We start from the raw sequence: 26,107 nt of genomic DNA, 5'->3' as shown, positions 1-26,107 counted from the left end.
ATAAGCATAGGAATTCACTGTTTTCACACTAAGATTCCACTGCCACCCAAGAGGGACCACAATCAGGCAGACTTTTATGTGCATGACTATCAACGATACAATGAAAGCCAGGAGTATGGCTTTCAGTGCAGTGGCCTGCTTGTAACATGAAACAAGCATGCTTGTAACATGACTACAAATCCCTCAAGTATCTATGCCTACAGTATGCCTGCTGCATTCTACAGTGTATAGCACGCCTACAGTATGCCTACAGTATGCTGAAAGATGCCTACAGTATGCCTGCAGTATATCTACATTATGCCTACAGATAACTACAGCATCCCTACAGAAAGCCTACAGCATGCCTGCAGTATGTGTACAGTCTTTTCCTATCTGCTAGTTACCCACCTCCAGCTCCTCTCCCAGCACCTCCCTTCTCTGTCCCCATATTTATTAAGTCCTGGTTACTAGATGTCCCCTCCCTTCTGCTACAGTTTCCGTCACTATGCTTCATTACTCTCTCATTCTGACTAGTAAGGTCACCAGAGGCTCTATCCCCCAGGAATTAAAGGAGTAAAATCACATTATCAGCTCTCTCAAGACACTTGCTTAACTCACCATTTTACAAACACAGTGTTGACTCTCTTTCTCTTGTGCCACCAGGAATATTCACTCTTTCTTATTCCCAACAGAGGTCCTATTCTTTCCAAGAACAACCGGGCTAACTTCCATTTTTCTATATCCACTCTTTCTACTTAAATAGATTTGCCTATCTACATAAGACTGATTTGCACTTAATACAAGCATAACTCATGACTCCAAAATACATGCTGTTGATGAATCAACCATACTTCTTGAAATGAAGGCTGGAAAGTTTAAGTACCTAGCTTTGTTTCCAAAAAGATAGTATTAGCAAAAAAAAAATGTAAAAAGTGAAAAGCTGTCACCAACACTTGACAAGTCCCGAAAACTTTTATGGGACATCCTTAATTGTGAGCTACCAATTGTGAAACTAAAGACAAGATAAAAAGAAACCCACATGTAGAAAAATCATAATAAAACCACAAAATCACAAACAAAAGATCTTAAAAATCAGCCATATGGGAAAATAATGATTACTTTCAAATGAGTGACAGTGAGAATGCACAGTGACTTCTCAACAGGAACAGTGGAAGGCAGGTGACAATAGAACAATATCTTCAATATGCTGACAGAAATTCCAAATTGTCATTAAATTTCTAAAAAGTGCTCAGCCCCATATTAACCAGAAAAAATACAAATTAAAACCACATGAAATACTATCACACACCCGCCAGATTGGCAGCACTTTTAAAATATTTGCCACAATGTTATGCATTCTATTCTGGAATGGTTTACAATTTGAAACTATTATGAATACTACCACTATAAATATCCCTTACATGTTACCTAGTACATGACTGCATGCGTTTCTCTAGGACACAACCCAACAATATGCTATCTACAAGAAATTCACTTCAAACATAGTGACACAGGTAGGCTGAAAGTAAAAGGACAGAAAAAGCTATATTATGCAAACATTAATAAAAAAATCAGGAGTGACTGAATTAATTTCAAAGTGGACTTTAAAGCAAAGAATGTTACTAGAGACAAAAAGTGATATTATATAATAATAAAGAGGTCCTTAAAAAGATACAGCAACTCTAAATACACTAAACTACTAAGCTTTCAAATACATGAGGCAAAAACTAATGGAGTAGAAAGAAGAAAGAGGCAAATCCAAAATTACAGTTGGGAAATTCAATGCCCAATTCTCAGCAATTGATAGAACTACTAGGCAGAAAATTAATGATGATGAATAGAGGAACTGAACAACACCACCAAACCACAGAATTTAATTGACATTTATAGAACACTGCACTCAATAAGAGCAGAAAACACATTTTTCTCATACACTAATGGAACATAGACCATGTCTTAGGTCATATAATAAACCTTTAAAAATTTATAAGAATTGAAATTATACAGAATATGTTCTCTGATCATAATGGAATCAAATCAGAAATTAATAACACAAAGTGAAAAGAAAAATCTCTCAACACTCAGAAATTAAATGACATACTTCTAAATGATCCATGGATCTACGTATTTAAAAGAGTCATAAAACAGAAATGACATTAGCAAGATGGTGGAATAGGAGATCCCCTGCTCATATGTCCCAAAGCAACAATAATTTTGTAAGAGTCATCAACAGACAAAAGTACCTTTATAGGAGCCTTGGGATTCAGGTAGGAGTTTATAAAGCCCTGGTAGAGCCCAAGACCTAGGAATATCATTTTTACAGGATAGACCCACACCCAGTTGGTACTTACTGATCATGGTCCCATCTCCAGGCCTAGAAACTGCCCCATATCCTTGCAAGCTTGGCTACAACCCCATTTTGTGTTGGTCCTGCTGCCAAAACCATTTGTCAAAGAGAAGTCATGCACACTAGTACATCAGAAGACAGGCCCACCAACCTCTGTCTCAGCTATACATCCTAAAAATATCCTCTAACTCATCCCCTGCCCCTGTCAGCTATAGCATGAGATGAGTCCTGCTTCCACAAGGACCCACAGGGAGACATGTCCATCTGAGTGTGCAGAGCAGGCTTGCCAATCTTGGTCCCACAACAGATCCCTAAATAGCTCTAAATCTCAACTCCAGCCCCTCTCAGCTGCAGACTAGGCACTTCTGCCTTGTCAGAGACCTGCTGGGAGAAACACCCTTCTGTGTCCTCAGGACAGGCTTGCCAATCTCAATTTTACAGCATCCCTAAAACAAACCTGAATCTGGGCCCTAGCCCTTCTCAGCTGTGGCCAGATAGAAGTTCTACCTGCCCAGGAATCCAGAGGGAGGCACTCTCATCTGAGATCCACAGGCAGCCCAGCTGACCTGGGTCCCACAGAAGATCCTGAAATGGCCCTGAAAAGCAGTCCCAGCCCCTCTCATTTGTGGCTTGAGAGCAGTGCTGCCCACATGAGACCTGGAGATAGACAAGCTCATCAGTGCTCCTATAATCTAACCCACTGACCTTGGTCCTGCTGTGGATCTTGAAATGGCCCTGTAATTCAGCACCAGCCTCTATCAATTGTGGTCTGAGAGCAAGCCTGCCTGCCCAGGGACCCACCAGAAAACATACCCATCTGTGACCCCAAAGACAGGTCTGAAGAGCTCAGTCTCAGCTACAGGCTCTAAAGCAGCCCCAAAACTCAGTTCTAACTCGTCTCACCCATGGACTTGAGCAGCACTACATACCCAGGGTCTCACTTAGTGATCCACAGGGAAACTTTCCAGAGACACAGAAGACACACCCACCCACACACCTGGTAACAGGCCCATCATCTACAGATCTTGAAATGGACTCTCATTCCAGTGCCAGCTCTATGGACTAAGATTCTACAGACAGTCCAGTCAACCCAGAGATTACACAGAATCCACAGCTACTAGAGCCCCTGGTAACAGACCTACCAACTATAGACCCCACTGTGGACTCAGCAATAGCCATGTGATCCAGCTCCAACCCCATTTGACCACAATCCCATCAGCACAGGAACCTAATAGAAGAAGGCCTTAAACTGCCAAAAACAGTCTATAAAGATTTAAAGAAGGCCAGGTGTGGTGGCTTTCACCTGTAATCCCAGCACTTTGGGAGGCTGAGGTGGGTGGATGGCTTGAGCTCAGGAGTTCAAGACCAGCCTGGGTAATATGGCAAAACCCCATCTCCACGAAACATATAAAAATTAGCTGGGCATGATGGCACATGCCTATCATTCCAGTTACTCAGGAGGCTGAGGTGGAAGGATCACTTGAGCCTAGGAACCAGAGATTGCAGTGAGCTGAGATCATACCACTGCACTCCAGCCTGGGTGACAGAGTAAGAGGTATTGTACCTTCAAACGCACAGATACCAATGCAAGACTCCATGAATAATATGAAGAATAAGGCAAGAATGACACCTCCAAAGGAAACTAATAAGGATCTGGTAACCAACCCCAAAGAAAGGGAGATCTACAAATTGCCTGAAAGAAAATTCAAAATAATTATCTTAAAGAAGCTTAATAAGATGCAAAAGATGTAGATAAATAACTAAATGAAATTAGGAAAACAATGCATAAACAAAATGAGAAGTTTAATTTTAAAAATAGAAACCATAAATAAAACAAACAGAAATCCTGGACCTGAAGAATACAATGACAAAACTGAAAAATTCAGTAGAAAGCTTCAAAAGCAGACTCTATCATGCAGAAGAAAGAATTAGCAAGCTCAAAGACAGGACATTTTAAATTACCCAATTAGAGGAACAAAAATGTTTAAATAATAAAAAAGAGTAAAGAAGGCATAAAGGATCTATTCTATCCCACCAAGCATACAAATATATACATTATGAGGGTTTCAGAAGGAGGAAAGAGAGAGAGAAAAGGAAAGAAAGCTTATGTAAAGAAATACATCCCAAATCTTGGGAGGGATATGGACATATAGATTCATGAAATTCAAGGGATCCCAAGCAAGATCAAACCCAAAAACAAACACTATGAGGCACATTAATTCATGCAGGGCTTAAAACCTAGATGACAGGTTGATAGGTGCAGTAAACCACCATGGCACATGTATACCTATGTAACAAACCTGCACATTCTGCACATGTATCCCAGAACTTAAAGTAAAATTTTTTAAAAATTGTCAAAAGGCAGAAAGAATCTTGAAAGCAGCAAGAGATAAGAGACTCATTATATACAATGGAACCCCTATGAGGCTATCAACAGACTTCTCAATAGAAACTTTGCAAGTCAGGAGAGTAGGATAATACATTCAAGTGCTGAAAGAAAAAAAACCTGCCAACCAAGAATATCATACCCAGAAAAGTCTGTGCTTCAGAAATTAAGGAGATATTCCCAGACAAACAAAAGCTCAGGGAGTTCATTGCCTCCCTTATAAGAAATGATAAAGATAGGTCAATGAGTTGAAACAAAGGAACTCTAATTAACAACATGAAAACATATGAAAGCAAAAAAAAAAAACCTCACTGTTAAAGGTAAATATACAAATTCAGAATATACTACTGTAATGGTGGTGTACAAATCACTTATATCTGGTATAAAGGTTAAAAGACCAAACTATTAAAACTAACTGTAGGTACAATAATTTGTTAAGGAATATACATATAAAAAGATATAAATTATGACATCAAAAAAGTAGATGGAGGAGTAGTAAAACTGTAAATTTTTTAATGCGATTAAAGTTATCAGCTTAAAATAACCTGTTCTAACATGTTCAGTGTAAGTCTCATGATAACCACAAAGCAAAAATCTATAGTAGATACACAAAAAAAGAAAGAGAAAGGAATCAAAGCATACCACTACAGAAAGTTGTCAAATCACAAAGGCAGACAGCAAGAGAGGAAAAAAGAAACAAAGGATCTACAAAACAACTGGAAAACAACAAAATGGCAGTAGTAAGTCCTTACCTATCAATAATTACCTTGAATATACATGGATTACATTCTCCAATCAAATGACACAGAATAGCTAAGGGTATTAAAAAGGCAAACAAACACACATACATACACAAAATCTATATGCTGTCTACAAGAGACTCACTTCAGCTTTAAGGACACACACAGACTAAAAGTGAGGGATGGAAAAAGATATTCCATGCAAATAGAAACAAAAAAGAGCAAAGGTACCTATATTTATATCAGAGAAAAATAGACTTTAAGTCAAAAACTATAAAAAGAAAGAAAGTCATTATGTAATGATAAAGAAGACAATTCATCAAGAGGATATAACAATTGTAAATAAATATGCACCCAACATCAGAGCACCTTTATAAAGCAATTATTAACAGATATGAAGGGAGCAATAGACAACAATACAACAATAGTAGGGGACTTCGGTACTACAGTTTCAACAATGGATCAATCATCCAGACAGAAAAATAGTAAGGAAAGATTAGACTTAAACTACACTTTAGACCAAGTGGACCTAACAGACGTATATAGAACATTGTACCAAACAAGAGCAAAATACACATTCTTCTCAAGCACACACAGAACAGTCTCCATGACAGATTATATGTTAAGTCACAAACAGGTCTTAACACACTTCAGATTAAAATTACATCAAGTATTTTTTCTCCACAATAGTATGAAATTAGAAATCAATAACAGGAGGAAATTTGGAAAGTTCACAAATAAGTGAAAATTAAACAATATGTTCCTGAACAACCAGTGGAACAAAGAAGAAATCAAAAGGGAAATCAAAAACTATCTAGAGACAAATGAAGATGGAGACATATGACAAAATTTATGGGATGTAGCAGAAGCAGTTTTAAGAGGGCAGTTTATAACAATAAATACCTACATTAAAAAAAAAGAAATAACCTACCATTACACATGAAGGAACTAGAAAAAAAGAAGAACAACCTAAGCCCAAAGTTGGTAGAAGGAGAAAATACCAAGGATCAGAAGAGAAATAAGTGAAACTATAAAACATTGATGAAATAAATTGATGAGGACAAAAATAAATGGAAAGATATGCCATGTTCATTGATTGGAAGAATTAATATTGTTAAAATGTTTATATTACCCAAAGTGATATACAGATTCAATGTAATTCCTATAAAAATTCCAATGGCATTTTCACAAAAAGAGAAAAAAACATGAATTCTAAAATTCATATAGAACCACAAAAGATCCTGAATAGCCAAAGCAATCTTGAGCAAAAAGAACAGTTGGAAGCATCACACTATCTGATCTCAAAATCTACTACAAATCCATAGTAATCAAAACATCACAACACTGGCACAAAAAGTGACATATAGACCAATGAGACAGAATAAACAGCCCAGAAATAAATCTATGCATTTACAGCAAAATGGTTTTCAAACAAAGGTGCCAGGAACACAAAATGGGGAAAGAACAGTATTTTTAGTAAATGGTGCTGGGGAAACTATATTTCAGAAAAATGAAATTGGACCTTTATCTCACCCTATATACAAGAATCCACTCAAAATGTATTAAGCAGGTAAGCACAACACATGAAACTGTAAAACTACTAGAAGGAAAACACAGTGGGAAAACTTCTTGACATTAGTCTGGGCAAAAATTTTTTCATATGACCCTAAATACACAGGCAACAAAAGAAAAACTACATAAATGGGATTACATTAAACTAAAAAGCTTCTACATAGCAAACGAAATAATTGACAGAATGAAGAGATAACTCTCGGATTGGGAGAAAATATTGTGAAGCACACATGTGACACAGGACTAATACCCAAAATATATAAGAAACTCAAGCAACTCAACAACAATAACAAAAACAATCCAATTTAAAAGGCATTTCTTAAAAGAAGACATATAAATGGCCAACAGGTATATGGAAAAAATGCTCAACACTACTAATCATGAATGAAATGCAAATGAAAAACACACTGAGATATCACCTCACACCTGCTAGAATGGCTATTATGAAAATGGCAAGGAATAACAAGTGTTAGTAAGAAAGTGGAGAAAGAAAATCCTTGTACGCTGTTAGTGGAAATGTAAATCAATGCAGCCATTATGGAAAGCAGTATAGCGATTCCTCAAAAAATTAAAAGTGGAACTACCATGTGACCCAAAAATCCCACTACTGAGTATTTAAAGGAAATGAAATCAGTATGTCAAGGAGATATCTGCATTCCATGCACATTGTAGCATGATTCACAATAGCCAAGACAGGGATTCAACCTAAACATCCATCAACAAATGAAGTAATAAAGAAAATATAGTATATATACCCAACGGAATACTATTCAGCCTTTACAAAGGGAAATTCTGTCATTTGTGACAACATAGATGAACCTGTTGGATGAAATGCTGTGAACCATACATCTGATCAAGGCTTAATATCCAAAATATATAAGTAATTCAAGCAACTCAGTAACAAGAAAAGAATGTGATTAAACAGACATTTCTCGGCTGGGTGCAGTGGTTCATGCCTGTAATCCCAGCACTTTGGGAGGCCGAGGCGGGTGGATCACAAGGTCAGGAGATCGAGACCATCCTGGCTAACACAGTGAAACCCTGTCTCTAGTAAAAATACAAAAAGAAATTAGCCGGGCTTGGTGGCAGGCGCCTGTAGTCCCAGCTACTCAGGAGGCTGAGGCAGGAGAATGGCATGAACCCGGGAGGCGGAGCTTGCAGTGAGCCCAGATCGCACCACTGCACTCCAGCCTGGGCAACAGAGCGAGACTCGTCTCAAAAAAAAAAAAAAAAAGAAAAAAAAAAAAAGAAAAAAAGAAGACACTTCTCAAAAGACATACGAATAGCCAGTAGGTTTATGAAAAGGTGCTCAACATCACTAATCATCAGGGAAGTGCGCTAGGGAAATTTTGGTCAAAGAATACAAAATTTCATTTAAGTAGGAGAAATAAGTTGAGGATAACTATTCCACAATATGGTGACTATAGTTAATAACAATAAGAAAGTAGATTTTAAATGTTCTTACCACAAAATAGGTATGTGAGATAATAGATATGTCAATTAGCTTGATTTGGTACACAATATATTCATATATTAAAAAATCATGTTGTACACCATTAATATATACAATTTTTATTTGTCAAAAAAAAATTTTAAGACAGAGTCTCATTCTGTCACCCCAGCTGGAGTGCAGTGACACAATCTCAGCTCACTGTAACCTCTGCCTCCCAGGTTCAATAGATTCTCTTGCCTCGGCCTCCCAAGTAGCTGGGATTGCAGGCGCCTCGCCATGATGCCTGGCCAATTTTTGTATTTTTTAGTAGAAACGGGGTTTCACCATGTTGGTGAGGCTGGTCTCAAATGCCTGACCTCAAGTGATCCACCTGCCTTAGTCTCCCAAAGTGCTGGGATTACAGTCGTGAGCCACCACGCCCGGCCTTGTTTGTCAATATTTTATATTTCCATAATAGGTAGAGTTTTTAGTAAATATATGTGAATTCCCGCCCACTAAATACCTTACTGATGACTTTCACCTGAGCTAAACCACAGTAAATTAAGACAGAAGAAATAGTTCCTTCTAGGTTTGCTTCAGATTTTGCAGGGTCAGGAAATAAGTTAATGTCTTTCCAAACTCCCACAAAACATAACACCAATTAGGGGTGTGCTCGTAATTACCAAAATGGATAAGATAAGGCAACTCTCTCCAGTCATAAGTGTCAACAAAATATGATGCTCATGTCAGCCAGAATGGAAGTTAACTTCCCATGGGAAACAGTGGCAAGAGGAATTTAAAAATAAAAGCAAACACCTATTGGTTGAAGAACCAGGTTGGGGAAATAATGATTACAGTTCTATTCTCTACTTACGTAGAAAAACTTGTGACAATAAAAGCAGAAAAAGTCTCAGAAACATCACAGCCTGCCTTGGCATAATAGCCCAAAACCATGATGCCAAATTTCTATTCAGTAATGAGCTGATGAGGTTTATCTTCTAAGGATGGAAGTGAAGAATGACTCACCCAACATTTAAAAATGTAATAATGAACCTGACATTGCTCCACCCAGACCCATTTCTCAGATTACCACCGACCTGAGGGCAACTGCCCTCCTACAGGAATGAGCCCAGCAAAGTGAGTTACTAATTAGAAAAAATCACCCAATTATGCCAACTTGCTGAGACTGGCAAGCCATGTTTTACTCTATGTAGGCAGAATCTCATTCAGAACACACTTGGGACTTGCCTATAAAAAGGCAAACAGAACCATTTAGACAAGAAGGGACTCCATTCTAGCTTTCACGAATACAGCTCTGCAACGTGTCTGCCCTGATACCATGTCTCTTCGACTTTCCAGTGCCTCCAGGAGGTCCTGTCCTCGTCCCACCACAGGATCACTCAGACTCTCTGGTGGGGGAACCAGCTTTGGGGCTGGAAATGCTTGTGGCATTTCGGGGATTGGAAGTAGCTTCTCCTGTGCCCTCGGAGGCAGCTCATCGGGAGGAAATGCAGCGGGAGGCAATCCCTGTGCTGGCTTCACTGTGAATGAGGGGGGGCTCCTTTCTGGCAATGAGAAAGTGACCATGCAGAACCTCAATGACCGCCTGGCATCCTACCTGGACAACGTGCGTGCTCTGGAGGAGGCCAACGCTGACCTGGAGCAGAAGATCAAGGGCTGGTATGAGAAATTTGGGCCCGGCTCTTGCCGTGGTCTTGATCATGACTATAGCAGATATTTCCCGATAATTGATGACCTTAAAAACCAGGTAAGAAATCATACTTCACAATCATTTTCATGTACCTTTATTTCTAAATTTTGTTTTCCTTTCTTTATTAAATTCTAAAAACATTTATCGTTCCTACTTGTGATTTTTTTTTTTTTTTTTTTTTGAGAAGGAGTTTTGCTCTTGCTGCCCAGGCTGGAGTGCAATGGCAGGATCTCAGCTCACTGCAACCTCCACCTCCTGGGTTCAAGAGATTCTCCTGCCTCAGCCTCCCGAGTAGCTGGGATTACAGGCGCCTTCCACCACACCCACCTACTTGTGATTTCTTAAAGAGAATTCCAATTTAGCATTGGAAATAAGCATTAAGTAGATTCAGTTGGTTTAGTTCATGATAAAAGTCAAATTCCCATTTCTAGATCATCGCTTCCACCACCAGCAACGCTAATGCTGTTCTGCAGATCGATAATGCCAGGCTTACAGCCGATGATTTCAGACTCAAGTAAGTAGACTGCCAGAGTGAAATGAATTCATGGCAATTCATGCAAAGCATTACATCAAATTTGCAACTCTTATTCCAAAACTATAACACACTTGAATTTCACATAAACAGGATGTTATTACCTTTTTATGCTTTGACTATTAAATACAAAGCGTGAACTGTTCTTTTATTAAAACTAGTTCTTTTTCTGTCAAATACTGCAAAGTAGAAACAATAATAATTATTATTATGCAACAAGTTTTGAAAATGCCTCTTGTGGCCAAATCTTCAAAATTCCGGAATTCTAGTATTTGTCATTGATCGGTGACTATGTCTCCAACCATGTGACAAATTAGGAAATCATTAACACTCTTTAAGGTACGAAAATGAGCTGGCTCTTCACCAGAGTGTAGAGGCTGATGTCAATGGGTTACGAAGAGTTTTGGATGAAATAACCCTGTGCAGAACAGATCTGGAGATTCAGTACGAAACCCTGAGTGAGGAGATGACTTACCTCAAAAAGAACCATAAAGAGGTAAGAGCTGGTCATCTACATTTTGCTATCCCTTTGCAGACACTGTGTACCTGACAGGAGATAATGATGTACATAACCTCTCATATAAAAAGTTGGTGCTGAAGACACATTGTCAGACAGACATGAGGGCTGAGCTGTCTCTTCAAGAGTCGAATTCTTTGTACAGATTCACCCTTGCTCTCTCATCAAGTTTCCTATGGGAAAAAATAAAGGAATCATGTTTTCCAGACCAATCAGGGTTATAAGAGGAGTGTTTGGCTATGTAATTATAGCTAAGTTAAAATGATCTGCTTAGGAGATTACATCGAATTAGATAAAATAAATATAAAATAAATGTACTTTAAGGACATCCTTAAACTGGAAAACTAGATCTAAATTTCTCTATGACAGTGGCAGATTTAAAACACTAAAACATTTACTTCATACATGCATTAAGTATACAAACGTAACACTAGTACGTATTCTTTATAGGTATGGCTGTAAAAATAATGAGAATGAAATTAAGCTATCACACCAGAATTTATACTTAATCATAAACTTCCGAAGCGGTCACTGTTGGAAGTTAAGTTCCAAATTTTATATTGCAGCAATTACATCTTTGGGATTGCTTTCAGAGGTGCTGTTTTCCAAAAGGGAAAAATCTTTATCCTTTGAAAATAAATTTGATATTTTAAATAGCCAAAAGACTTCTATGGTCAAGCCAAATGCTTAAAACAGAAGATCAAGCTAAGAATCCTACTTGATTAGTCATGAGGCTGTCTTATAAATAAAACTACTTGAATAACATTGATTTGCCAACGTGGATTCAAGTATAGTTACAGCCCATGGTGTTTAATCCACTTTTGATGAATTAAAAGCAATTGATTTTTGATTTTTGTAATCCCTCACTTACAGGCAACCCTATAGATATATATATACACACACACACGCACATAGGCAAATATATATATATATATATATATATAAAATCTTTTTTTTCATGCTTGAACCAGGAAGTTTTCACTAAATCCTCAGAAGTAAAAGCCACATCTGTAGATCGGGAAGACATAGGGTCAACCAGGAGGAAGGAAAGCTGGATTAGCTGAGGGGCTCACTGCAGGAAGGAATGAAAGCCTTAGTTACCATCATTAAGACCAATTCATGAATGGGGAGGAGAGTTTCTGCAGCAGACAGAAGTTGATGGGTGGTATTCCAGTACACACAGTCTTCGCTGTGATGCCTGCCATTCACAATCTTAGAACTGACTCACACATTCTAACAGCTTGCAGTTCAGACAGAGTAATATGTAGACTTTGGCTGCAAAATAAATTCCAGCTTCCACGATGATAATAATCATAATAACCAGCATTCATTTAGCATCTATGTGCAAGGTAGTATCATAGAGTCATTATTATTATTAGTTCTTTGATTTCTTTTAACAACTCAGGAAGGATATTTAATTATCCTCAATTTTCAGGTAAGCAAATAGAAACTTAAAGAGGTTAAGCAACTTTCCCAAACTCACCAGCCACTATAGGGCAGAACCAAAATTTACAGAGAGATTTGTGTGACTCCAAAGTCCAACATGATACTGTAATGTCCCTGTATAGACTTAATAGACAGCTGGGATTCTTTAGAGGATGATGTTCGTCCCTGAGGGGTACACACATACACACACACACACACACACACACACACGCACACACACACATTTATTTACTTATCATCATTTCAATTGTTCAGAATTATTCAAACTCAGCCCTTCAACCATGTTCATGGCTGTGTTCAGGGTGTAGCTGAGTTAAGACTGCATCAAAGCTGGCCTCTAATGAAATGAAGACCAGTCCACAAAGGTGGAGAATAGAATAAGCAACGGAGGACCATTCATTTTAAATGTTTAAAACTTTCATTTGGAAAAGGAATTAAGACTCATTCTGAGTAGCAGAACTGAAACTGATGAGTTTAAGTTATAAGAACAGGAGTTTGGCTCACTATAATATAGAACTCTGGAACAATTAAAACTCTTCCAGAATGAAACAGGCTAGTTCATGAGGTAGTGAGTTCACCGTCTTTGAGAATTAGGTCAACAGGACAGGAAATATCAAATGTGGTGGGAGGGGGTCAATGCACAGCCTGGGGAAAACCAGACAAACTCTAAGTGCCCTTCCAAAGCTAAGCTTCTAGACCTTCCATGAGATCCCTGCAGTTGAGCTGAACACTTTTCTGCCTCTAGGAAATGCAAGTTCTGCAGTGCGCAGCTGGAGGCAATGTGAACGTGGAGATGAACGCAGCTCCCGGGGTGGACCTCACAGTTCTACTGAACAACATGCGAGCTGAGTACGAAGCCCTTGCAGAGCAGAACCGCAGGGATGCAGAGGCCTGGTTCAACGAGAAGGTGACTCTCCTCCGGAAAACAATCCCTTTGCCTGTTACTGATATTCACGAAACTAAGATTTGCTCCTTCACTTATGTCATTTCAGAGCGCCTCCCTGCAGCAGCAGATTTCTGAGGATGTCGGAGCCACAACCTCAGCCCGGAACGAGCTGACTGAAATGAAGCGCACTCTTCAAACCCTGGAGATTGAACTTCAGTCTCTCTTAGCCACGGTATGAAAAGAACAATTTTTTACCATCCCCCAGGTCATCATGTTAGATACTTGCCAGCTGGTTTTAAAAACCTTAACAATATTGAAATATATATTTTTATAATTGTCTTAAAACATAAGGAAAGAATAGGATTGTATAGCTGACAGCTAAAACAACACGAATGTCTTTAGGTCTATTCTACCAAAAAGAAGGATTTGCTCATTTTCAGGCAGTATCACAGTCTTAACTATGTGTCCATGTGAAATCTAAAACAATTATATGTAAAGTTAACAACAGGAGAAAATCATGTATCAAACAAATCCCTGCGTATCTGCATATCCATCTCAGGTTCTCTTTATTGCTTCCTGACAGAAACGCTCCCTGGAGTGCTCCTTGACGGAGACCGAGAGCAACTACTGTGCGCAGCTGGCGCAGATCCAGGCTCAGATCGGGGCCCTGGAGGAGCAGCTGCACCAGGTCAGAACCGAGACCGAGGGCCAGAAGCTCGAGTATGAGCAGCTCCTGGACATCAAGCTCCACCTGGAAAAAGAAATTGAGACCTACTGTCTCCTTATAGGAGGAGATGATGGGTAGGTAAAACAATTTGCATGGATGGTGTAATATACTGAAATCTGCTTGCAAGTTAGATCTCACTTTCCACTGGAAAAGTGGACATAATTTGGCTGCATGCATTTATTATCATGAATACTAAATATTAAATATAATACACACTCAACTGCCAAAATACAAATTAACATCTTAACAAACCAATATGCGGCAGGCACCAAGTTTAAGGTATGAACATTGAAAATATCACTTCTAGAGTGAAAAGAATAAACGGGAAACTAATTGGAGTTTCAATATGTGGACCAGGATTCTGACTCTGGAAATGGTTTCTGGAGCTCATCACTCACAGAATCCTGTCTTCATAGCACTGATGAAGTCCCATGGGCACAAGTCTGGGAGTCTAGAGCTCAGGGTTGTTAGGAACAGGAAGCTTCCTGAATTCACAACGAAGAGCATTTCATCACCCCAGAAAGTTCTTCTGTGCTCCACTTCCCTTGGCAGTTACTATTTTATCCATTCTTGATGTTAATATAAAAGGAATCATACAAGAAAAAAATCACTTCTTAACACTGAAGCAGAACAAAAACATTACAATCTCAGAGAAAACCCCACTTAGAAAAAGTATCTTGTAATTGTCTAACTGCTGAAGCGATCTACGCCGCTATTCCCCACCTATCATCAAACCCTCCCTCATTGACTAGAGTGATGCTTCCACATGTAAATCGTTACACAGCTAAATACATTTGTCACAATTCATAAACCTGCAAAACTTAAAAGGGAGAATTTCAACCTAAGTTGTATAAACACATCCAGTGGCATGCCAGAACTGCTGTTAGCATCTCATGACAGCCTCTTCTGCACATCTCTTCCTAACTCCTCACTTAGTGATGTCACTTGGTAACTTGATATCAGCAATGGAGAAGGTATTCATACCTCTACAGAAATCGGCAAACACTACAAATCAAATACTGGGTTACACAGTTGAAACTACCAAAGAGCTAAAGAAAACCATATGGTGAACCTAGAATTGATGGGGTTCTCTCTAAATCACCCTCTTTTGTGATGTTTTCACAGAGCCTGTAAGTCTGGAGGTTACAAGTCTAAAGATTATGGATCTGGAAATGTAGGAAGCCAAGTCAAAGGTAATTAAAATGAAATCTGTTGTTATGCTATCCAACTTTTTAAATTTTCTCAACTTTTATTTTAGGTTTGGGAGTACATTGAAAGGTTTGTTACATAGGTACACACATGTCATGGAGGTTTGTTGCACATATTATTTGATCATCCAGAAATTAAGCCCAGTACCCAATAATTATCATCTCTGCTCTTCTTCCTCCTCCCACCTTTCCCCCTCAAGTAGAACCAAGTATCTGTTGTTTCCTTCTTTGTGTTCATAAGTCCTTATCATTTAGCTCCCACTTATAAGTGAGAACATGTGGTGTTTGGTTTTCTATTCCTGCGTCAGTTTGCTAAGAATGATAGCCTCCAGCTCTATCCATGTTCCTGCAAAAGACATGATCTTCTTCTTTTTCATGGCTGCATAATATTCCATGGTGCTTATGGCTTTATCCACTCTGTCACTGACGGGCATTTAGGTTGATTCTTTGTCCTTGCTATTGTGAATAGTGCTGCGATAAACATTCACATGCATGTGTCTTTATGGTAGAATGCTTTCTATTCCTTTGAGTATATATACCCAACTACTTCATTTTTAATGCATAGCTTGATTGTTCTTATATTACCATAGCTTGGTAAGAATACACACAATAAAGATTTGTAGCAGACACCATATGTGCTAGATATCTAATGTCAGTGACGTGTGCTAATTTTAAACAAAATAACATGTCACCATGTTTTTTCCTAACCAAATAATCAAAATTATTCACCAAACATGAGTCTAAGTATTTGTGTTTAGTGCATAGTTCATTCTATATGCAAATACTGTTATTCCTTTAAATGATACAATGTTTTATTCATTTTTAACTCTATAAAATCTCCTTTTAATTTTTAACTTTCAGACTCAGCCAAAGCCATAGTGGTTAAGAAAGTTCTTGAGGAGGTAGACCAACGCAGCAAAATACTGACCACCAGACTCCACTCCCTGGAAGAGAAATCTCAAAGCAACTAATCTGAGATGCAGCAGAGAATGTACGCCACATGCCCCCTGAGAAGAAAAGGCATTCTGTATCTGTCCAGAAAAATGTGCATGTCTAAGAAAAACGTGTGTCCTGTTGTCTTTCTGTTGTTTTCTCTTTCTGGGCAATCAATAACAGCACCTCCCCATTCATCTGGAAGAACGCCACACACAAATCCGATGACTCATTTGATTATCCTACAGAAATCTGTTGTCAATTCTTTGTATTCAATAAACCTCTTCTTTAGCAAGTTATCATTGGTGATATTGTCTTTAGAATGTTTATGTGTGCAGTATAAATATGTGAACACGTAACAGCTTTTATTTATGTAAGAACTCTTTTAAAATAATAGGTTTCCTCATAGATTTTCATCAGGCTTGCCCTATCATTCAAACTGAGACAAATTCAGAAAGAATAAAAGTACTTTTATTTAAATCCCCAATCTGCCATACTTTGACATACTAAGAAGCCTATTCCCTTTAATAATAACTAAAATGTATATATTTCAGGTTCTTCATCTGTAAATGGGGATAATAAAAGTAGTTCTTTCAAATGGTTATTGTAAAGATTAAAGAAATAAGTTATTGCAAAGTGCACTTATGGGATAAGCATTTGATAGATGCTAATATGTATTTTTAATACTCAATATTTATAATGATTAATGTTCAATCTCATTTTCCTTTTGGATATATATTTTAAACAGTATTCCAAATGTAATAGAGGTTACAGCAAAAGTTTTAGTTTAGAACCCAAATTATAGGAATAGAGCCATCCACTTCTACTACAAAGTTGTAGCTGATGTTTATAACTCTCTTGACCAACAGATTTATCTCTACTAAAGGGAAATAAATTAGATTAATTAAAAACATAATTTCCTCAGATCAGATATTACCTCTAGATATTTAGTTGACCCTCTATACTGTATGGATGGATTGTCCATATTATAATCTATTCAAAAAAATGGGTTTCAGCCTCTATGTGAAAATAGAAAGCAGAAGAGTCTTTTAAGTGTGTTGTAATTATCCCTGAATTGTTTGTATTGCCTGCTTCTGATACAATCTTAGCCACAGGCCTAATTATGTTCCCCATTAGATTATGTGAAACAAAACTATTACAATCTCAGAGAAAATTCCACTTAAAAAAAGATATGTTGTAATCGTCTAAGTGCTGAAGCAATTTATACCACTCTTCCCCACCTATCATCAAATCCTCCCTCAATGATACGGTTTGGCTCTGTGTCCCACCCAGATCTCATTTTGAATTGTACTCCCATAATTCCCACATGTTCTGGGAGGGACCCGGTGGGAGATAATTGGAATCACGGGGGCATTTTCCCCCATACTGTTCTCATGGTAGTGAATAAGTCTCACAAGATCTGATGGTTTTATCAGCGGTTTCCGCTTTTGCATATTCCTCATTTTTCTCTTGCCATGTAAGAGGTGCCTTTCGTCTCCCGCCATGATTTGAGGCCTCCCAATTATGTGGAACTGTAAGTCCAGTTAAACCTCTTTTTCTTCCCAGTCTTCATCAGCAGCATGAAAATGGACTAATACACTTATTCACTAGAGCAACGATTCTCAATGTAAATCCTTACACAGCTATGTATGTCACCATTCATAGACCTGAACAACTTAAAAAGGTGAATTTTAATATAAGTTTGTAATACACCCTGTTGTGTGCTAGAACTGTTACCATCTCATGACAGCCTCTTCTGCACATCTCTTCCTGACCCTCCATTTAGTGATATCACTTGGTAGCTTGATGTCAGCAATGGAGAAGGTATTCACACTTTTGCAGAAATTGGCAAACCCTACAAATCAGAAATTCTTCCTCCTCTGAAACCTGGTTATTACACATTTGCCAGCACCTCACTGATTGTATTCTAACAAAGATGACTTTAAAAACACACACACACACACACAATGGTTAATCCCTTTATATACACAGACAGAGAGAAAGATGAATACATCACTACCTTTCTTAAAATCCTCCAGTGGGATTGCTTGAGCCCAGGAGGTTGAAGCTGCAGAGAACAGTGATTGCACCTTAGCCTGGGGCCTGGGTGACAGAGTGAGACCCTGATTCAAAAAAAAAAAAAAAACATACTCCAGTGGATTCCTGATGTACCTAGGACTAAATTTAAATATTTTTCTATAGCCTCCAGAGCCCGATGTGACCTGGTTCTGCTTATCTCTCTATTCATATCTTATGTCTTCACCTCCCCCGCAGCACTAACAATATTGCCCTCCTCTTATTCCTTGGATACAGCAAGCTCATTCCTGCCTCACAGCCTCTGTACTAGCTGTGCCCCCTGCCTGAAACGCTCTTCCCCAGATCTTCTCATGGCTAATTCCTTTTGATCTTTCCCGTCAGAAGAGCTGTCCCTGACCACTCCAGCAGAAGTCACTAGTACCTCACACTGACTTACTTCCTTCAGAACCTTCATCAGCACCTGAAATTATCTTGTTTATTTATTTTATTTCTTATTTGTTGTTCCTTCCCCTGCACTGGAATGTAAGCTTTCTAAGGCAAGGATATGGCCCATTTTGTTCAACATCATATCCCCAGTAACCAGACAGTTTCTGGCATATGGTAGGTACACATTAAATATATGCTCAATAAATGAATAAATATACACATCTAAAACCAGAAGAAGTATTTTATATTGGAAACATGTAAGACTAAAGTTGGTAATTGAAACTATAAAAGGTCACGGCTGCGATGAGTCAGGTGTCTCCCTCTCCCTAACTAGTCTGTAAGCTATTTTTTTTAAAGAAAGGAGAGCTTATGCTACACATCTTTGACCAGCCTCTCATCATACAGCAAAACCTGTGCCTTGCACAAACTTGGTCCCCAGTGATTGTTCCTATGATGAGTTTTTAAAGAGTGAAAGTCTTGGCCTGAATGAGGAGACTCTGGGCCCCCTGAGTGACCTTTCGTATTTCTCTGACAGCAGAGGAGAAAAGTAGAGAGACATGGACGGGTCCCTGAAGGGAGAAAGGGAACATAATAGGCTCGCTGGGAAGGCTAAAGTCCTCTGTCCCTGTGTCCTCCAAGGTGAGGGGCCTGGGATGTCTCGCCAGAAGCCAGTCTTCATTTGGGATGAACTACCAGTTATCTCCATTAGAGAGTAGAGAGTTGGTAAGCTTTACTGAAGGAAAAAGTATATTAAAGAGAATGAATGTGACAAATGTACATATGTAAAATAAAAAAGAAGTGGGGTCATGTTCTAAAATGGGAATATCAACATTTAAGGAGTAGGTAGAGGAATGCAAATCTATGAAGAACAATCAGTAGGAATAGTCACGGGGTAAAAATGAGAATCAAGAGATGATACAGGACACTTGGTTTCAACTGGTTCTCCTACTGGAAGCAACTAAAACTGCTGGATAAAATCCTTTTAAAATCTTTTTTAAAGCATTAATTGGCCAGGCACAGTGGCTCACGCCTGTAATCCCAACACTTTGGGAGGCTAAGATGGGTGGATCACCTGAGGTCAGGAGTTCGAGACCAGCCTGGCCAACATGGCAAAACCCTGTCTCTACTAAAAATACAAAAATTAGCTGGGCATGGTGGTGCATGCCTGCAATCCCAGCTACTCAGGAGGCTGAGGCAGGAGAATTGCTTGAACCTAGGAGACTCTGTTTCAAAATTTTAAAAAATAACAATAATTTTTATGAGGAAACAACGATGGGGCTGGTGGCACAGGGGTAAAAGAATTTACCAAGAGAGTAGTAGATAAAGAAAGGCAGACTTGGCTGGGCACGGTGATTCAAGCCCTTAATCCCTCCCCTGGGAGGCTGAGGCAGATGGATTACTGGAGGTCAGGAGTTTGAGATCACCCTGGCCTAAATGGCAAAACCCCATCTCTACTAAAAATACAAAAATTAGCCGGGCATGGTGGCAAGTGCCTGTAGTCCCAGCTACTCAGGAGGCTGAGGCAGGAGAATCACTTGAACCAGAGGTGGAGGTTTCAGTGAGCCAAGATCACACCACTACACTCCACCATGGATGACAGAGCAAGAGTTTGTTTCAAAAAAAAACTCAAAAAAAAAAAAAAAAGGCAGATTTATTAGAGAAAGTAGGAAAATACATTGCGAGAAGGCAACAAGCAGGATCAGAAGAAGAGAAGCTGACTGCAAAGAAAGAAAGGCTTGCTGGAGATTTTATAGGATGGTGTTTATGCTGTCTGTTGAAGAGGGCTTTGTTTAGTATTGATAATGCAAAGCTTGTAGTGAGCTAACTTGCAGATGTCTGGTGATAGTTGGGTGCAGGAAGATTGTGAGTTATTTTTTGCAGGAGGGCTGTGTGTCCTGGACCATGAAGAAAGGCAGACTTGTAGCTTATCTGCTTTATCTTTTTGCTTTTTCCTGCCCCCACCAGCCTGACTCCCTTTCCCTAATTAGGATTTCAAATTAACGAGCTGTAATAACAAGGAAAACCCTGACCAAACACTATGTGAAGGGAGGAACCCAGAGAGAAAAGGAGAAATCTGAAGATGGCTTGCACTTTGAGGCATTTGTTGAAGCTGTGAACTTGGACTTCAGTGTTTATGACCCCACAGAGTATGAAGAACAAGAGATAAAATGTAGCACCTGCCTAAGATGGGGAGTATAAACAGAGACCCTTCCTGATAGGTGTTAGCCCCCAAAAGCCACACATGTAATATAAGCATGACCTAGAAACAAACTCACCTCCCTGCCAGAGAATTGCAAAGAAAGTTCCCTGTCTCAACCACTGGCATAAAGGGAAGAGGGAAAATTAACTCTGAGAATGTATGGTTACAAGCCAAACTTTGGATAGGGTTATAGCCAAAATCCACACTATCTTGCTGCATGAAAATAAATTTAAGCTGGGAATTTACTTTAAGAGGGTTCCTAACCACTGGTACCTCCCTGGGGGCCTAACAGAAGCAAATGCAAATTCTCTTTAGATAGACCCACTATCAACCCAAGCCTCAAATGATTCTCATAAATAAAAATTTTAAGGGAAATTAACTGTTGATAATCAGAAATTGCTAAACAAGATACCATGAGCAAGAGCCAATAGAAACAATTTTAAAATACAGAGCATAAAAATGATCAAAATACTTTTAAAAATAAAACTTTAAAAATATGAGCAGAATCCAAAACACTATAAAGAATGGTTAAGGATATTTGAAAAGAACCAAATATAAACTTCTAGATATAACAAATGTAAGAAATAACATTTAAAATATCAATGTTTAGAGCCAATAGTAGATTAGACACAGTGGAAGAGAGAATTAGTAAACTACAAAGTAGACTGAGGAAATTATCCAGACTTCAGCACAGAGAGAAAAATACTAGGTAGGGAGGTAAGTAGATAGATGGATAGATACATAGATAAAATTAAGAGAAGTGTAAAAGAGGATAAAGGATAAAAGGAGACAGCCCTATTAAAAATGGCACAAAAATTTGAACAAGCTCCTCACCGAAGAGGAAATCCATACATTCAATAAACATGAAATATATTCAATCTTATTAGTAACCAGAGAAATGCACATTAAAAATCACAGCTAGCTTCCATTTCACACTGTCCAACTTGGCAAGTATCAAAAAGTCTTCCTGTAGCAAATATAGATGAGTATGTGGAGCAATGAAAACTCATACTCTTGTAGGGTTGTAACTCTGAACTTCGAAAATTTGGTTTCACCTAACCAACTTGGATATGTGCATATTCTGTGCAGTGGGTTGAATATTTACGATCTTCCAAAATTTCTATGTGGAAGTCTAGGTGATGGCATGAGGAGGTGGGGTCTTTGGGAAGTGATTAGGTCATAAGGGTGGAGCCCTCATGATTGAGAGTGGCATCCTTAAAAAAGAGACCCAGAGAACTCCCTTGCCCTTCCACCTTGTGAGGACACAGTGTTACATGGCACAGGAGGTGACATCTATGAACCAGGAAGTAGACTCTGACCAGACATCAAAGTTGCCAGCACTTTGATCTTGAACTTCCCAGCCCCCAGAACTGTGGGAAATAAATCTCTGTTGTTTATAAGCACCTAGTGTATGGTATTTTGTTACAGCAGACCAAACAGATTAAGGAGGTCTAGAACTTGGAAAGACCCTTACAGAGGTGCACCAGGAGACATGTCCAAGAATGTTCATACAACATTGTTCATAGTAGTAAAAAACTAGGAAAAACCCAAATACTAGCCATCAATGGTAGGATGGATAAATAAAGTGAAGTCTATACCAAAAAATGCTATCCAACAGTGGAAAATAATGGACTATAAACCCTGTGGTGATGCTGTGATCCCACTGGCTACCCAGATCCAGCAGGCTTCCAATAGAGAGCTTTTTATCCCAGCTGCGTAGGTATTGGCGGCAGGCAGTCCTCAGCCATCAGCCCCTCAGGGGTTGCTTCAGCTGCAGTGTCACCTCACCTGAGTTCACACCCTACATCCAATGAATGATTGATACAGCAGTATAAAGGCCTGGTCATCTTGGCCCCACTCAGGACAGTACTGAGCTCCAGAGCTCCTAATGGAAGCTCACTTTCTACCTGTTCCCAATCCTGCTTCCTTCTCCCTTTCTACAGGTATTGATCCCAGGGCAATCTTTAATAACCACCCTGCACACTAAACTCAGCTCTGACTCTGCTTCCCAGAGAATCCAACCTACAACTGCCACACACATCAACAATGATGAGTTACAGAAACATAAAGCCAAACAAAGGAAGCAAGTCCCAGCATAGTGCATAGGGCAGATTCCACTTGTATAAAGTTCCAAATACAAAAACTAAACAAGACATTGTTTAGAGGTGCATATGTAGATAGCAAAACTTTTTGTAAAGGCAGTTGAAAGGTTTTCTTCCCTTCTGACACCAACTCAGTGTCCTACAATTCAATTCAATTCTAACGCTAACACACTGGAGTTAGTGTCAGACTCCACATGTCTAAAGGCTCAGTCCCACAAGACTGTCCTCACTTCAGATACCAGCCACAAGTATCAGGCCCCCAGGTTACCCACACTTCTGTCTGACATGGCTACAAATTCAGGGTTCTCACAACCTCCCCCTCTGCAAAGTTTAATAATTCTCTAGAATGACTCACAGAACTCAAATAAGTGCTTCACTTACTATTGTGGGTTTACTATAAAGGATACAACTCAAGAACAGCTGAAGGCAAGAGATGCCCGGGGCAAGATCGGGGACGAGGAACATGGAGCTTCCATGCCCTCTCCGGGTGGGCCACCTCCCAGCACCTCAATGTGTTCACCAATCCAGAAACTCTCTGAACCCCCTCATTTAGAAGCTTTTATTGAGGTTTCATCATGTAAGCTTAATCAATTATTAACTCAGTCTTCAATCTCTGTCCCCTCTCTGGACAGGGGGGAAGAGTTAGGGCTGAAATGTCTAGGCTTCTCATCAAGGTTTGGCCTTTCTGACAGCCAGCCCTCATCCTAAAACCACTTAGGGGCCCACCAAGAGTCATCTCATTAGAACCAAAGATGCTCCTAGCACACAGGAAATTTCAAAGGATTTAGGAGCTCTGTGTCAGGACAAGAAAAGATGCTTCCATCACTCGGGAAATTACAAGGATTTTAGAAGCTCTGTGCCAGGAAATAGGGACAAATACCAACTATATATTTCTTACGATGTCACAGCAAGTAATAAAGAAAACTCAGGATAGTAATGACATCTGAGCAGTAATAGGGGAGATATCACTGGGGAGAAACAGCAGGGTCTCTAAGATACTGGTATGCTTTACTATTATTTATTATTTAAACTACACAATGTCTAAATTTTTTGCATGCAGGAAACTATACAATGAAAAATTTTTAAACAAATGACAAAAATGATAACAATATTTTAAGTAAAGAAAATGACTGAATGACTAGAAAATAATGACGCTATTGAGAGATGTAGCAAACTGAAAAGGGATGTCAGTGGAATGGAAAGGTGGTGAGTTTAGCTTAGAACACAAGCGCGAAGGTGAGAACAGTCAATTTTCTAAGAGAAAGAATTGGAGCAGGAGGGGAGGTTTTGGATTGCATAGGAGAGAGGTAACCATTGATACCTTGAAAGTCTATCAGAATGAAGAGCTCTGCAGATGATGGAAGCCAGAGATCAGGAATACACTGAGCAGTGGATAAGGACGCAGATAGAGATGAATTAGAAAATAGGGTTAGGACAGAAGCGGTGGCTTACACCTGTAATCCCAGCATTTTGAGAGGCTGAGGCGGAAGGATGGCTTGAACTAAGGAGTTCTAGACGAGCCTGGGCCACATAGCAAGACCTCATTTCTACTTAAAAAAAAAAAAATTAGCCAGGCGTTGTGTGGAGTGCCTATAGTCCCAGCTACTAGGGAAGGTGGGGTGGGAGGGCCACTTGAGCCCCAGAGCAGTGAGCTATGATCACATCACTGCACTCCAGCTTGGGCGGTAGAGCAAGACCCTGTCAAAAAAAAATAAAAAATAATAAAAAGAGGATCAGAGGAACCCAGGAGGGAGCAGAGGTAAGGTAAGTCAGGAGATTTTGTTTGCATTGTTTGTCCTGAGTTCCCAGAAAAAACAATGCAGCCCCAACAAACGTGTGCATAAAAGACATTCCCTGCCAAATAGAAAACACTTTGTTGGTTTCATCACCCTTGGGTTCTGTGCCACTGTTCCCATCCATTTAATAACAATAATCAAGAATGTTCTCAAAAATAAGACTCTTACTCAGTAATAGAACTACTTCATTTGGAATGTGATTTTTGAAATAGAATAATTATTTTGTTACAGAAAGAAAACAACTTTCCTGAGATGTTTCCAGAGCTTCTACTAACACAGTGTAGCCAGTGTGTCTTCATGGCTCCCTAGCAAAGCTGTTTCTCTTCCATCTGCCACTGTGGTTGCTGTCATTGCTAATTCTCGGTTCACAGCAATTATGAGATTTTCAGGTATTTACATTAATGTCTTACCAGATAAAGTCTTACTTCATAGGGAAACCAAATCTTACAATATTGCATCCGTCCTTACTTAAGCTTAAAGTTATATCCATATAGACCTACCTGTACAGGTAATAAAACTGCCCAAATGGTGGATGTATATTTAGTTATAGGGATAATCTAAGAGAAGGTAGAGGATAGCATTGAAATTGATATTTCATAGTCTTCACCTTTATCTCTGTGAACATTTCTGATTTGTTCTTTTAAAACACCTATCACTCTGCCTCTTGGAGAATGCTTACAAATATTAACTAAAAACTGTGTATTCATAGTTTTTGTGTGGAATAATTCCAACGCGGTTCCATTTCTCCTTTAATCTTTGTAGAAAAATGTGGACACGTCAGTTTGAACAAAGGATGACTGGTGTCTGTTATCCATTAGCTCAGTCAACAGATATCAATACAATTCCCACTGCGATCCTAGGGGAGCGTGAATCTAGGGGAATCCAGACAAACTGGCCCCTGCTTTCATGGAGCTTGTGTATTAAGATGATACCAGGGATTAATTTAGAGGCACAACTGAGTGACAACACAGAGGGGCAGGTGCCACTAAAGATTTGTATTACTTATGTTTCCCAGAGGAGGAAGCATGTCATTCTGTGCACGACCATGTGGGGAGCATCGGTGTGGGCCAGGAGGCAGAAAGGAATGTGGAGGAAGAGCCTAGGCCAGAGTCTTTATTGGGGTTTCCATG

At 39.2% G+C, this 26,107-nt stretch overlaps 2 protein-coding genes across 2 annotated transcripts in view; one reads left to right on the top strand and one right to left on the bottom strand.

The window, feature by feature from the left end:
- Window positions 1-26,107, bottom strand: part of LOC126938621 (eukaryotic translation initiation factor 1) — a 1,120,764-nt gene that overhangs the window by 848,704 nt on the left and 245,953 nt on the right. The gene's annotated exons all lie outside the window — the stretch shown is intronic.
- On the top strand, window positions 9,736-16,715 carry KRT25 (keratin 25). The gene is made up of 8 exons (XM_050762749.1): window positions 9,736-10,224; window positions 10,599-10,681; window positions 11,039-11,195; window positions 13,408-13,569; window positions 13,655-13,780; window positions 14,132-14,349; window positions 15,401-15,468; window positions 16,345-16,715. Exons 1-8 carry the CDS (start codon window positions 9,796-9,798, stop codon window positions 16,452-16,454), a joined length of 1,353 nt encoding a protein of 450 aa, XP_050618706.1. The 5' UTR covers window positions 9,736-9,795; the 3' UTR covers window positions 16,455-16,715.

Source organism: Macaca thibetana, chromosome 16 (assembly GCF_024542745.1).
Source record: "Macaca thibetana thibetana isolate TM-01 chromosome 16, ASM2454274v1, whole genome shotgun sequence".
Lineage (NCBI taxonomy): Eukaryota > Metazoa > Chordata > Mammalia > Primates > Cercopithecidae > Macaca > Macaca thibetana.
This window is presented reverse-complemented; position numbering and strand designations above follow the sequence as displayed.